We start from the raw sequence: 12,223 nt of genomic DNA, 5'->3' as shown, positions 1-12,223 counted from the left end.
ATGATGTGACATTTTATGACCGTTTCGTCATTATATTCAGACATACTACAAAGTACTAGAGGAGATTTGGATTTGAAAAAATGAAGCATTAATGGTAAAGGAGCTGTTTGTTCTGAAATCAAATAGCACCATCTAGTGTCTCATTGCAGTTTTTGCAACAAATTAGCCATCAAAATATTTATAATCAGCTTTTGGATCGTTGTGATGAATGATACAGCTTTACTGATAATGATAATAATAATAATAATAATAATAATAATAATAATAATAATAATAATAATAATAATATACTCACGGTGTAACAAATCAGGAACTGAATGACATTAAGAGAGAAAAGTACACCTTCTGGATTGGACAAGGTCTGATTTAAACCAGATTAAAATGCAATTCGCACCAGATTAGTATTGCTGAGCTGAAACACTTTTGCAGAGAGAACAAGGTAGAAAATTCTGACCGTATAATAGCCACATGCGCTTAATTATTCAACAGCAAACAATCAAAATGACCTGGCACCAGAACAAAAATCTACCTTGTTGTATTTTTCAATCTTGAGAAATAAAATTTGCGATTGCAAAAACAAGCTAACGAATTTTGCGATAACGTGCAGAAAAACAATTCACGGAAATACGGTGCATATCCGGGTAATTTTATCGCTATGTTAAATATAAACATATTCTCCCCGGTGATTTAAAATACAAAAGATTATTATTTTGTGCTCACCTTCGCTGATTTTTAAACGTTCCACAAGACTTTTATTTTACCTTTATTTTCCACCATCACCGGATGTTTTTTTTTTCTGTTTTGTTCACGCGTGCTTTCTTAACACATCTTCATTCCCAGCTGTAGAACAAATCGACATCAGCTGGGTTTGCATCAAGTACCACCTTGGTGACCAACGTTGTGTAATTCTAAGCAAATTTCAGCGTGCGTTCTGCAAAGTGTCGACTATTCTTGCAAAGCTGCCGAATATCTCTTTTGTCGCGGCGAGGCACGCGACAAAGGGGCGATAACATTACATCGAACCCCGGCAAACAAAGAGGTCTTTTTCTCAACGTCAACATTTTTCCTCCATATTCCATAGTGATGAGTCATGTGTCCGTCGAGAATGTCCATGGTCTAGAACAACAGGTAAGCAGCTCGTTTGATGTTTCTCGTGGCGTCATGCGAAGGGAAAAAAAATAAGTCTTAGAATGATGTTAGCATACTTGCTAACAACCGCTAGCGAGATGCTATCGTGCTAACGGGAGCGCTTCAGTCTGCGACTTTCCTGACGAGGAGTGACGACCGGTCAAGCTGTTATGCGTATTTCCCTCAATATTTTTGACGTAACCTTTATATTTAACACCCCCGCAAATACTTTTATCCAAACGCATCTTTTTGCGAAGAATAAAATGATGCTTGATGTAGAAAAAAGTGATAGCTAAATAACGGCGGCCTCCGTCGGCGCGACACGGTGAGCATATGCAACGCACCCGTCCGCTATTATCTCACTGCGTTTGTCTTGCAGCTCGACACAAAATAAAATGGAGGTGCGCTAAAGCTTAGCCTGTGGAGCTGAGCGCTCTAAATTCTGCATTTGACAGCGCGTCACACTTTGCTGTCAAAGGCAACAAGCTTTTTTGTGCTTGCATGCGTCGCGAAAATGTTCAATTATTCTGCGTCACTAAGAAAAGCCATCCATCCGACTGTCGGTGTGCTTGGTTAACCAGTCAAATCAAAAGATTCCGAAAATAGTCCTCGTATTGCCCAGTTAATTAAATATTAGTCGCAAAATTGCAGATTACAGAAATGAGATTTGATGTCTGGCATTTGCAATATAACATGATTCAGTGAAGGACTTAATACTGATTTTAAACCCACGCACTGGATGGTAAATGGCATCCAGGCACAGTGCAAAAGTCTTGGGACACCACTGGTTGAGATCATTTTTGTAATGATCGTTTTTCCCCAACCATTCATTTTGACAATGTTAAATTGTCAATGGAGAATACTGGCTATGTGTTCTAAAATTGATTTACATTTTGATGTTATTCAGGCAGTTTTGCTGAAATGTATGTTTTCAAGTCAGTGTTTCTGTGCCAAAGCCAAATAGTAAAAAATATATAATTATGATATATATAATTATATAATTAAATATAATTAAAATGTAATTATGACAGATTTAATTGTTTGAGTCCGACACTTTACGTTGCTGGCATTGGTAGACAAACAAAGGATATGGCACATATTTTGTAGTAAGATTTTTTTTTTAAAAATTTATACTATTTGCCTTGGTCATACACTTTAAAAAATGAAGGGTGGAAAACAACCTAATTTGGGTGAAAAATTGGACTGTGACCCAACTTCTTTTTTTTCTTTTCTTTTTTTACTGAACCACCCAGCAAATTGGGTTTTCCTTTTTGCAAAACTGTACGGGTGATCTAATTTATATGTTTTTCGGGACGCAAGCTCAAATTTGAGGTACGATTGCGTCACAAGTCGACCTGTTTGTTTTTCCTAGTTGAAATTCAAACTGAACACGAAACCAAGAGAATTGACACAATGTGTCTATCAAACAGCCACAGCATTGCCTTGTAAAAACCCACTTGGCTTAATGCTATTGCAAATATTGTTCCTCACATTCAGTTAGATAAGTTCAAGCAAGGGCCTTGTATTTTTATGATATATGTAAAAAAAAACTTTTGTGTGTTTCCAACTCCAGCTTGCTGTCCTAGACTTGAATGTGGCAGACGGACAAGGTGGTGGCCCCAACAGTAAGCGCTTCCTATGTTCTTGCAAGTTTGATCCGGTAATCGGTAATCACAAACTCTTCTGATCAAAGTTAGGGATGCCTCCGAGGCAACCGCAACGGGCCGTAACATGGCGTTGTGAATTCTCAGCCACAAATTGTTGCATTGAGGATGTTTTTAGATTTTGATTGCCCTACTTACTGATTATTAGAACGAGGCTGATGTCTCTCTCGTGTCTGCAGGAAGATACATTCCTCCACATTTACGGAACAAAGATGGTCCTAAAAATGGTGAGGAGCAGCAATTTAGTGCTTCTTCCAACAAAATCCTTTTCTCTGAGTCCTCGAGGCCCCAACGTGACTCAGAATGCTACGTTTTTGTAAAGCTAACTTGATGCATTCGCTTCACTGCTATCTCACCATTTTACATCGTGTCGTTTGTAACCGACCGAACCGTTGGTGAAACCACCGTCGTCTTTTTCGTCTTCTTCTTCTAGGAGGAAATGTGTTCGCTGCCAGGGCAGGCTACACCATCGCACCTGCCGCCGCCTGTAAGAAGCCTCTCGGCTCAACTTGGAATCTCTCGCCGTCACTTCTGAACTAATTGTTGTCTTAATCGATCCAGTCGGTTGGGATGGCGGCCGCGGCAACTTTGTCAACGGCTACCACGACAACCGCATGACCGCCGGGAACGCTTACAACCGCGGCCCGCCTCGTATGGAGCGGGGCCGAGGGGGCATGGGCGGCTATCGCGGCAACAGAGGCGGCGGCTCCTTCAATCCCATCAACCCCGCTCAGCCGATGGGCTTCGGCTTGTACGAAAACAAAGGTGGCCGTCCCGTTCGGACCGCGTGTAATTATTTGTGCAGTCGGCGAAACTTGACGACCTTTTGTTGTCTTCCGGGACCTCGTCAGACGCTGGTGGTTGGAACACCGCCAAGGACGCCTACAGCAGCTTCGGAAACAACAGAGGAAAGTCGGCTTTCTTTAATGACAGAAGCAACGCAAATCGTACACGGTGAGATGATCGGAAATTAGAGTCGCATCATGATTAAGGTTGCGTTTGTGTGACTTTTCTTTTTTTTTGGCTAGGTTCGACCATGGTGGCTACAGTGGTGGCGGGGGAGGAAACAGCCGCTGGGTGGAGGAAGCCTGCAATGATGGAGACTGGTCCAAACCGACGCCGCTCAACGAACGACTCGAGCAGTACGTGGAACAGAGAAACGGGTTTCGTATGGAGAAACGCAAGATGGCTGTGTCGTTTGGTGAATTAAGGGAAATCTCGTCACGTTTTTGTCCAGCACTAAAAATCCCGTCTCTTGGTAATGTCTTGCGTAACCCTACGTGGATTAGGCAGTAGCCAGCTCACAAAATTTCCAAAGCCACGGTTTTTTTTTGGAACGTGTACGTAATTCTCCAATGATCGGCCCGGCGTGAGCGCGTTAAATACGCTTAGGACAATAATCCGCAAGTTGTGTTCAACTCTCCACTTTTCTACCCTCTAGTGAGTTGTTCTCCGCCAGCAATACTGGGATTAATTTTGAGAAATACGACGACATTCCCGTCGAGGCCACTGGACAGAACTGCCCTCATCACATCGAGAGTGTAAGTCCGAATGGAAGGTCTTATTTTTTTTTCCCCTGACATTTTGTTTACAAGTGTGACCTGTTGACACGCCTTTCTTGTGTAGTTCCAGGACATCGACATGGGGGAGATTATCATGGGCAACATTGCGCTGAGCCGCTACACCCGACCCACCCCTGTCCAGAAATACGCCATTCCCATCGTCAAGTCCAAGCGAGACCTCATGGCCTGCGCACAGACGGGTACGACATACTGTTTGTGTCTTGAATTGCAGAAGCAAGTTGAAGATCTTCCCGTGTTGTGTGCGTAGGTTCTGGGAAGACGGCGGCTTTCCTGTTGCCGATTCTAAGTCAAATCTACGCAGAGGGACCAGGAGATGCTCTGAATGCAGCAAAAGCGTCTGGGCAGGTATGGAATTTAGTTTCACTTGCGCTCCCCGTCAAAAGAAGGCCTTGTTTTTACTGTAAACTGAAAATATTTGAAAAATATTTATAAAAACGCGTACTTAAACCAAACTGGCAGACTAAGCCTGATTAATTTGTCTTTTAAATCTTTCCTTTAAATTTCAAACAATTTTTTTTTTGAATGACACCAGCTCAGCATTTCATCTTTTAGTAGTCAAAGATGGATCTGAAATATAAATTAGAAGCCTGCATTTTTTTTTTAATTCATCTATTGTGAGCAAAAAGTTTTGCAAATTTTTTTGCTGCCCTGGTATGACTGACTTATTTAAAAAAAAAAAAAGGATGCCACACATTGGATCTAAATGGGACAATTCTTCTTGTCACTATTTCTGCAGTTCCATCTGCTTATTTAAAATCCTTTGGTAATTCTTTGACGTGTTGTAGGAGAATGGAAAATACGGCCGTCGTAAGCAGTACCCCATTTCTCTGGTCCTGGCCCCGACTCGAGAGCTGGCGCTACAGATATATGACGAAGCTCGGAAGGTAAGTTTCCATATAACAGAATGTAAAAAATAAAACTCTGCTTTGAAAAAAAATGTCGTCTTACTGTGTTGTAGTTCTCATACCGGTCCAGAGTGCGTCCTTGCGTCGTGTACGGAGGAGCAGACATTGGCCAGCAGATCCGAGATCTGGAGAGGGGTTGTCACCTGCTGGTGGCCACGCCTGGAAGGCTGGTGGACATGATGGAGAGGGGCAAGATTGGACTGGACTATTGCAAGTAAGATACGGACGGACTGACACGAGAGCTCCGTCCGCCAAGAGAGCTTTTCATTGAAGTTTTCATTCAAGACAAAATGGCCGCCCCTAGAGACCATAGATTCATATGAGTCAGAGTGCTGTGTTTATTGCCATTTCAGTATTAAATTGAAGTTGTAAAGATAATTAAGGCCTAAATAAATATTCCAGAAGATCACACAAAAGATATTCAAAACATTTAGAGCACATGTTGATTGACAGATGGACATCTGCTTTTTCTCCAGGTATCTCGTCCTGGACGAGGCGGATCGGATGCTGGACATGGGCTTCGAGCCTCAGATCCGGCGCATCGTCGAACAGGACACCATGCCGCCGAAAGACATCCGGCAGACCATGATGTTCAGCGCCACCTTTCCCAAAGAAATCCAGGTGCGTCCGTTCGTCTTTGCCATGACTCTACGCTCACGTGGAAGCAACCTCACTGGAGCAAAAGCCGCCATTCCGGCTCGCCCCTACAGATTCTAGCCAGGGATTTCCTGGATGACTACATCTTCCTGGCGGTGGGGCGAGTGGGCTCCACCTCCGAGAACATCACTCAGAAGGTGGTTTGGGTGGAAGAGAGCGACAAGAGGTCTTTTCTCCTGGACCTGCTCAGTGCTACAGGTGAGATGGTCACGAGGCACCATCGGTCTTCTATCCTGCTCGCGACGTTCCACATAAACACACGGGCACACAAAAAAAAAAAAGACGCACAACGTGGTTGCTGTACTGGCGCGAGGGCGGTCGTTGGGTGTTGATGGTTTGGTGTGGTTTTATCCCAAGTCATCCCCAGCGAAGTGCAGGACAATACTGGAGAGAACATGGAGAAGCCTGGTAAGCTCTATACCAGAGAAACTCACATCCACGTTATTTTTATTTTTATTTTTTTTGTTACGGCAAGTTTGCCTATCCGCCTGCGATCGCCATTTTAGTTCTCATCGGTTCCGTGCATCCCGGCATGAGTCGGATCCGTAGTCCAACACGCCAACCGTTTGGATTCCAAAAGTCATCTGCTCGGCTTTTCAATCAGTGGTCATATTTTTTTCGTGCAATTATTTTCATGTATTTCTGCTTGTTTTCATCCATGCGTCCTGCAATGCATGTTTGTCACTTGTCATCAACAACATAAGCAGCTGTCGGATTTGAACCGAGGTGGCCAAAAGAAAAAAAATTTGAGTTCATTCGCAGTTGTTTCTTTTTTTTGGCCGACTAGGGAAGGACTCGCTGACTCTGGTATTTGTGGAGACCAAAAAAGGCGCCGACGCCTTGGAGGACTTCCTCTACCGAGAAGGTTACGCCTGCACCAGCATCCACGGCGACCGTTCCCAGAGGGACCGAGAGGAGGCTCTGAACCAGTTCCGATCCGGCAAATGCCCCATCCTGGTGGCTACCGCTGTAAGTAAAATTTCAATTTCGGGAAATACGATGTGGTTTAGAGCATAGGTGTCAAACTCAAGGCCCGGGGGCCAGATACGGCCCGCTACATCATTTGATGTGGCCCGCAAGGACAAATTGTGCATCAATTTTATTTGTCAATACTGAAATTACTAATTGTCTTCACTTTTAAATTTTTAAAAAATATATTTTGATCATCATTAATTTTTTTAAAAATATTTGTTACCAAAAATGAGTTTCCTGGTTTAGAGGCTTCTGTCGCTATCTCTCAGGTTGCAGCTCGCGGTCTGGACATCTCCAACGTTAAGCACGTGATTAACTTCGACCTGCCAAGTGACATTGAGGAGTATGTCCACCGTATTGGACGCACAGGACGAGTAGGAAACCTGGGTAAGGTTGTCCGTTTGTGTCACCGGACGCTAAATAGCGAGTCGCCGTGCTTCAAATAAGGCATCTTTTTTCTTCAGGACTGGCCACGTCATTCTTCAACGACAAGAACGGGAACATCACTAAAGACCTGCTGGACATTTTGGTAGAAGCCAAACAGGAAGTTCCTTCATGGCTGGAGAGCCTGGCTTATGAGCACCAGCACAAGAGCAGCAACCGCGGACGCTCTAAGAGGTCCGCCAAGGCAGTTTCCTCTCATTGAGTCGGATTCTGTAGATGCGTCGCCTCGTCCTCCAAAAATTGGAATTTGGTTTTGCAGGTTTGCCGGTGGTTTCGGAGCACGCGACTATCGTCAGACGGCCGCCGGGGGCAACGCCGGAGGTTTCGGAGGGCGTGGCGTTCGGAACCAAGCGGGACACGGAGGAGCCCGTGGCTTTGCAGGAGGTGCGGCTGTACTTTTTGCTGACTGTTGTTGTTGCGCTGGCCGAGCGTTCACATGACCTCCATTTTGCCTCCGCAGGTGGTTTCGGAACCTTCTACACAAGCGACGGCTACGGCGGCAACTACTCGCACTCTCAAGTTGACTGGTGGGGCAACTAGACTTTTTTTTTTCTCTCTCTCTCTCTCTTTCTCGCTTTCACACACATATTTTGTCCCCTCCCCACTCAGCTGTCTTCCTTTCTCAACTCTGTTGTCTTCAGCCCATCTGCTGCCCTAGTCAACATTTAGAAACCTCTCTCTGCATGCAATTATAAATATACTCATCATACAGCTCCCTCCCGCACATCATCCCTGGACAGTGTAATCGGAATTTTATTTTGTGGTAAAATCTCACATCAGACAGTCTACATGGCAAAGGGATTTTTCTTCCATTTGGTTCTTTTCCAACATTCCCGCCGTGGGATGCTTTCTGCGTCACTTTCCGTATTTCAATTCTGGCTCCATTCTTTTTTTTTTTATGCCTTGACCCAGTCACACAGGCTTCCTTCGAGTGAGCCTCTCCCCCACCCACGAGTCATCTTTTGTGTTTAATGCATGTCCACTGACTGAGGAAGAAAAACAAAACAAAAAAAACAGCACTGAGACATGAAACAAATTCAGACATAGGGAACTGCTGGCTGAGGCCTCCTTCTGGAAGAGAGGCCGCTAATATCGCTCTTAGTTTTAATTTTTATTTTATACGTTTTCTTTTAACCCGAGTGCAGAAGTGCAGACGTCTCGGAAAGATGTCTGAGGAGAACCCAGGGCATTCTGGTATGGAAATTTGATTGGCTAGCAAGCATATTTGCCCTTCACTTGAAACGTCAGCTAACAGAATCATAGGACTTGGCAAAAATGAACAACAAAGGAAGATCATTTTGTTTCTGTACTGTGCCTTCAAGAATTCGAGCATTGGCTTCTCTTATTTCCGTTCTGTGAAAAACATTTAATGTCATGTATGGGTTTGTTATCTTGATTTCTCTTTGGAAGGAAACAAGTTAGACTTGAACTAAATCAAACCTTGGCAAAACTAAACTAAACTTTGTAAAACTGCCGTGAGGAAACTCAAAACGTGTTTCCTCATGATCTGACCCCCGGTTCTTCATAAAGCTTCGTGCTTCTCGAACTCGGATGTCAAACCTGCAGCTCTGCTTTGAGCATGAAGTCGAGACGTTCCACGCATAGTCGCCAAAAGTTGGTACTTCAGTCATCGGGCCACTGAGGGAGAATCGGACTCTGTATCATTAATAAGTTCCATTGGTGAGTGCCCAAGTCTGTTGTGCCAACTCTTGGCCTCCTTATGCTTCTGGGAACCTGACTCCGCCTCCACCCACAAACTTTTGAAGCCCTTTTTGGCCAAAAGTGTCTTTGAAGGGGAAACACAACTAAAAAGACTCAGAGATCCAAAATTCCCTGCTCACTCTATCCTGGAGAGTCACATAAAGAGTTTTCTCTTACAAAAGGAACAAAAAAGAAAAAAAGTCATTCCAGTATTTTGTTGAGTGTTTTTGGATTAGTTGCGGTCGGGGGATGAATGCATACATCGGGCCCAAATGTTTCCCGGCAGAGGTTCGGAATGGCTTGTTGACTTTTCAAGGTTTGAGATCGGCAAACCACACTTTGACGATAATAGGGCAGGTGGTGAGGTGCCCCGCTAGACACGAAAACGCAGCGAAATGAGGACTTGCCGCCGTTGCACGTGGCCCTGCCGTGGAACCAGGCCTCCACCTTCCTTGTGTTTGGAGTGTGATGGCAAAAATCAGGGTGTGAATGTATTTAGTTAACGTGGAGATCTGAAAGGATCCTGCATGTAGATAACATGTAAATAGTTGCAATTTGGCGAGCGGAAATGTGCTTGGGTCACTCACTGCTGGGGATTGATATCGTCTCTTCAGTGGATAATTTAATCCCAAAAAGATTTTCTCCAAATTGCCCATGCAGCAAAATTGTGGGTGATGACTATTGGACATATGCAAGTGTTGTTGTTGTTTTTGGTCAAGCAAAAACGAGTCTTTCAAGCATTTTGTTTTTTAGTTAATGCTGATATTTTTTTAACCCCCCCCTGTCCTTTTTGTGTTATTGATCTGCGTTACATTGGGGAGATAGTCTTTTGTTTACTTGCAGTGGGAGAAGCTCCGAATGAATCCCATGAGAGGTGGTTACGCCCTCTAGTGGCAAGATGAGGTTTGCGGAGCTGTCAGACAGATTCTGTCCTTCGTGTAGGGCTGAATTTACTCCGAATTTCAGTCCTTGTAGTTCAGCTGCAAGGTTGGCTTGCAAATGACAATCGGTTCAATTGTCGTTCCATCAATCACGCGTTTTCCACCTCCCCAGGTTTTGGTGACACCTGGCGCAAACCCCGCCCACTCCAATTTAACTTCAACAAAGCTCTTCAGATGGCTTGTACGCACTTTGCTGTCATGAACACTGACGTGCTCGGTGCCTTGAAATTCTTCCTGACAGACTGAAGCGTTTGCGGGAGACTTCTCGTAAATGTCTCCAACCTGCAACCTTGTTTATTAACCAGCAGGTTTCCGCCTGCTCATTTTTAGCATTTAGCTCAAAGCACTGATTGCACAGTTTCTAGCACAGCTGTGAGGTTTTCTGCTTTTCCTCGTCCGTCGTTGCCATCTCGTGGTAAAGATCGTCACTCATAGCCTCCATAGAGAATCACTTACCTTTCGATGCCTTAAAATTCAAGACCAATCGTCCGAATACACGTTGGTTACGCTCGATACCGTGTCGCCGTGGAGTTTTGTTTGTATCGGTGGCAGGAAATTCAGCGCTTCTGTGATAGCTCGACAGACTCTTGAGAGGTGTTTAGTGTCGGGGAACAATTTAATGGTGCTACGCTCCCTTTGCTGCGGCCTGCAGGCCTTCCGTTTGTAGAAAGACTGAAAAATCCCACTCGGTTTTTACAAAGTTCTTCTGTAGCACAGGGTCCTCCGCGGGCTTGGCAAGTGGTCCATACGTTTGTCGTTGCCAAAAGAAGGACGACTCGGTAGTGATGTACGAAAATGCGTGCGTGTGTGTGTGTGTGTTCGGAAAAGGATGTTGCAGATGTGAATCTCTGCGGGGACCGGTTTGAGTTGTAGTTCAGAACAACGGCCAGATTCAGCTGTTTGCACCCAAAGTTCTTGAGTCTACTTTCGCTAGTTTGTGTAATTTATCAAACATTTTTGAGAAATATTTATTTTTATAAGCCTAGTGCAAGTGTTTGAGGAAAAAAAAAACGAAAAAAAAAACGTGACTTGACCAAAAGACGGTGAACAAAAACACTGGCACATGAATGTTGAATGTCATTGGTATGAGTGAAAATTTCTATTTTTCTGGGGTAGTGTGAGCTTTTTAATAACGGCGTAATGGGGTTTCTCTGAGTAGGTCACGTTATGACAACAAACAGTTTCGAGCCGGTCGCCGGCTTGACGGCAGATGTGATTTACGGAGAGAAACCGATTACTTTCAAAGTCTCATTGGACTCAGTATCAGATCCACCAACCTGTTTGTACAACGGGTTCCGATGCCAATCATGATGATGATAATAATACACCATTAGCAGCCATCTTCAATTGGCCCCCCCTAAAAAAATTATAATTTGAGACACTTCCACCGAATATGCCAAGGTTTGGATTAAATTGTAAGAAACAAAAACCATTTTGTATATAAAGAAAAAGAAAAAAACAATACATGCAGTACAAACATGTCCAGATTCGCTCCAAGTCCGTTTTTTTTCGGTTGTTCATTTGTTTTGACACTTTTCCTTCCTGTTGATACCCTTTGTGTGATTATCTATCAAGTGGGGATGTTAAAAAGTCTATAACACAGAAGTTACTGTGGTTCTATTGCTATGTTGTTGTGATCTGCATATTTTCAGGCGCAGCGTGCTCTTGCGCTCACCGCTGAGCGTCCGGCCAGTCAGGCAATGGGCGAGCGACGTACGATAACTTGATTTTTTTTTTTTTTTCTCCTTTGCCGTTAAAACTGTCGCGGCACCCTTTGCCTCTTTGCTCCAGAATGCAACGGGGCCAACGGGACATGCCTCCGTCGGTCGGTGGCACATCCATATGCAGCCTTTTATATACTAAATTTTGCAAATATAAGTTCATGGCCCTTTAAGTTCTTTGTAAAAGGTAATCCGGGGAAGAAGAAAAAAAAAATCCCTACGGTAAAACACGCAGACTGAATTGACTAGGCAAAAATATTTTGGTTTTATTCAAAAATATCCGGTGCATGAAGCAAGCCTGATGTTGTCACCATTATTGACTGGCCAGACAGTTCAGGGTGGACACACAGCGCCACAATCCTGCTAGTTAGTATTTGCTTTATGTATTAGTTTAGCAGTTGTGCACGAAGAGGAGCACTACACTAAGGAAAAACAATATTGTGCATCCATTGTGATTTTACCACAATTAAAGGTTTGGATTTGCAAAACTAAACTGCTTTTGGTTCG

At 44.0% G+C, this 12,223-nt stretch overlaps 1 protein-coding gene across 6 annotated transcripts; it reads left to right on the top strand.

Moving 5' to 3' along the window:
* Positions 1–799: 799 nt before the first annotated feature.
* Positions 800–12,209, top strand: LOC148402761 (putative ATP-dependent RNA helicase an3). Of its 6 annotated transcripts, none has more exons than XM_088397431.1 (21): positions 800–1,128; positions 2,702–2,753; positions 2,972–3,019; positions 3,226–3,279; positions 3,354–3,557; positions 3,644–3,746; positions 3,821–3,934; positions 4,234–4,333; positions 4,419–4,554; positions 4,623–4,720; positions 5,161–5,259; positions 5,334–5,494; positions 5,757–5,901; positions 5,991–6,135; positions 6,295–6,345; positions 6,725–6,906; positions 7,179–7,296; positions 7,374–7,527; positions 7,613–7,737; positions 7,814–7,880; positions 7,963–12,209. In XM_088397431.1, the coding sequence occupies exons 1-21, from the start codon at positions 1,084–1,086 to the stop codon at positions 8,009–8,011; spliced, it is 2,250 nt and encodes a 749-aa protein (XP_088253557.1). In that variant the 5' UTR covers positions 800–1,083; the 3' UTR covers positions 8,012–12,209. The 6 variants fall into 6 exon arrangements, with proteins under 6 accessions (XP_088253557.1, XP_088253574.1, XP_088253565.1 ...); XM_088397473.1 differs by lacking the exon at positions 800–1,128 and adding an exon at positions 1,403–1,453; XM_088397448.1 differs by lacking the exon at positions 2,972–3,019.
* Positions 12,210–12,223: the final 14 nt, after the last annotated feature.

The sequence above is a fragment of the Syngnathus floridae genome, chromosome 2, assembly GCF_059516105.1.
Source record: "Syngnathus floridae isolate MCC-2025c chromosome 2, RoL_Sflo_1.0, whole genome shotgun sequence".
Classification (NCBI taxonomy): Eukaryota; Metazoa; Chordata; class Actinopteri; order Syngnathiformes; family Syngnathidae; genus Syngnathus; species Syngnathus floridae.
Note: the sequence above shows the minus strand (reverse complement) of the source record. Positions and strands in the feature narration are given on the sequence as shown.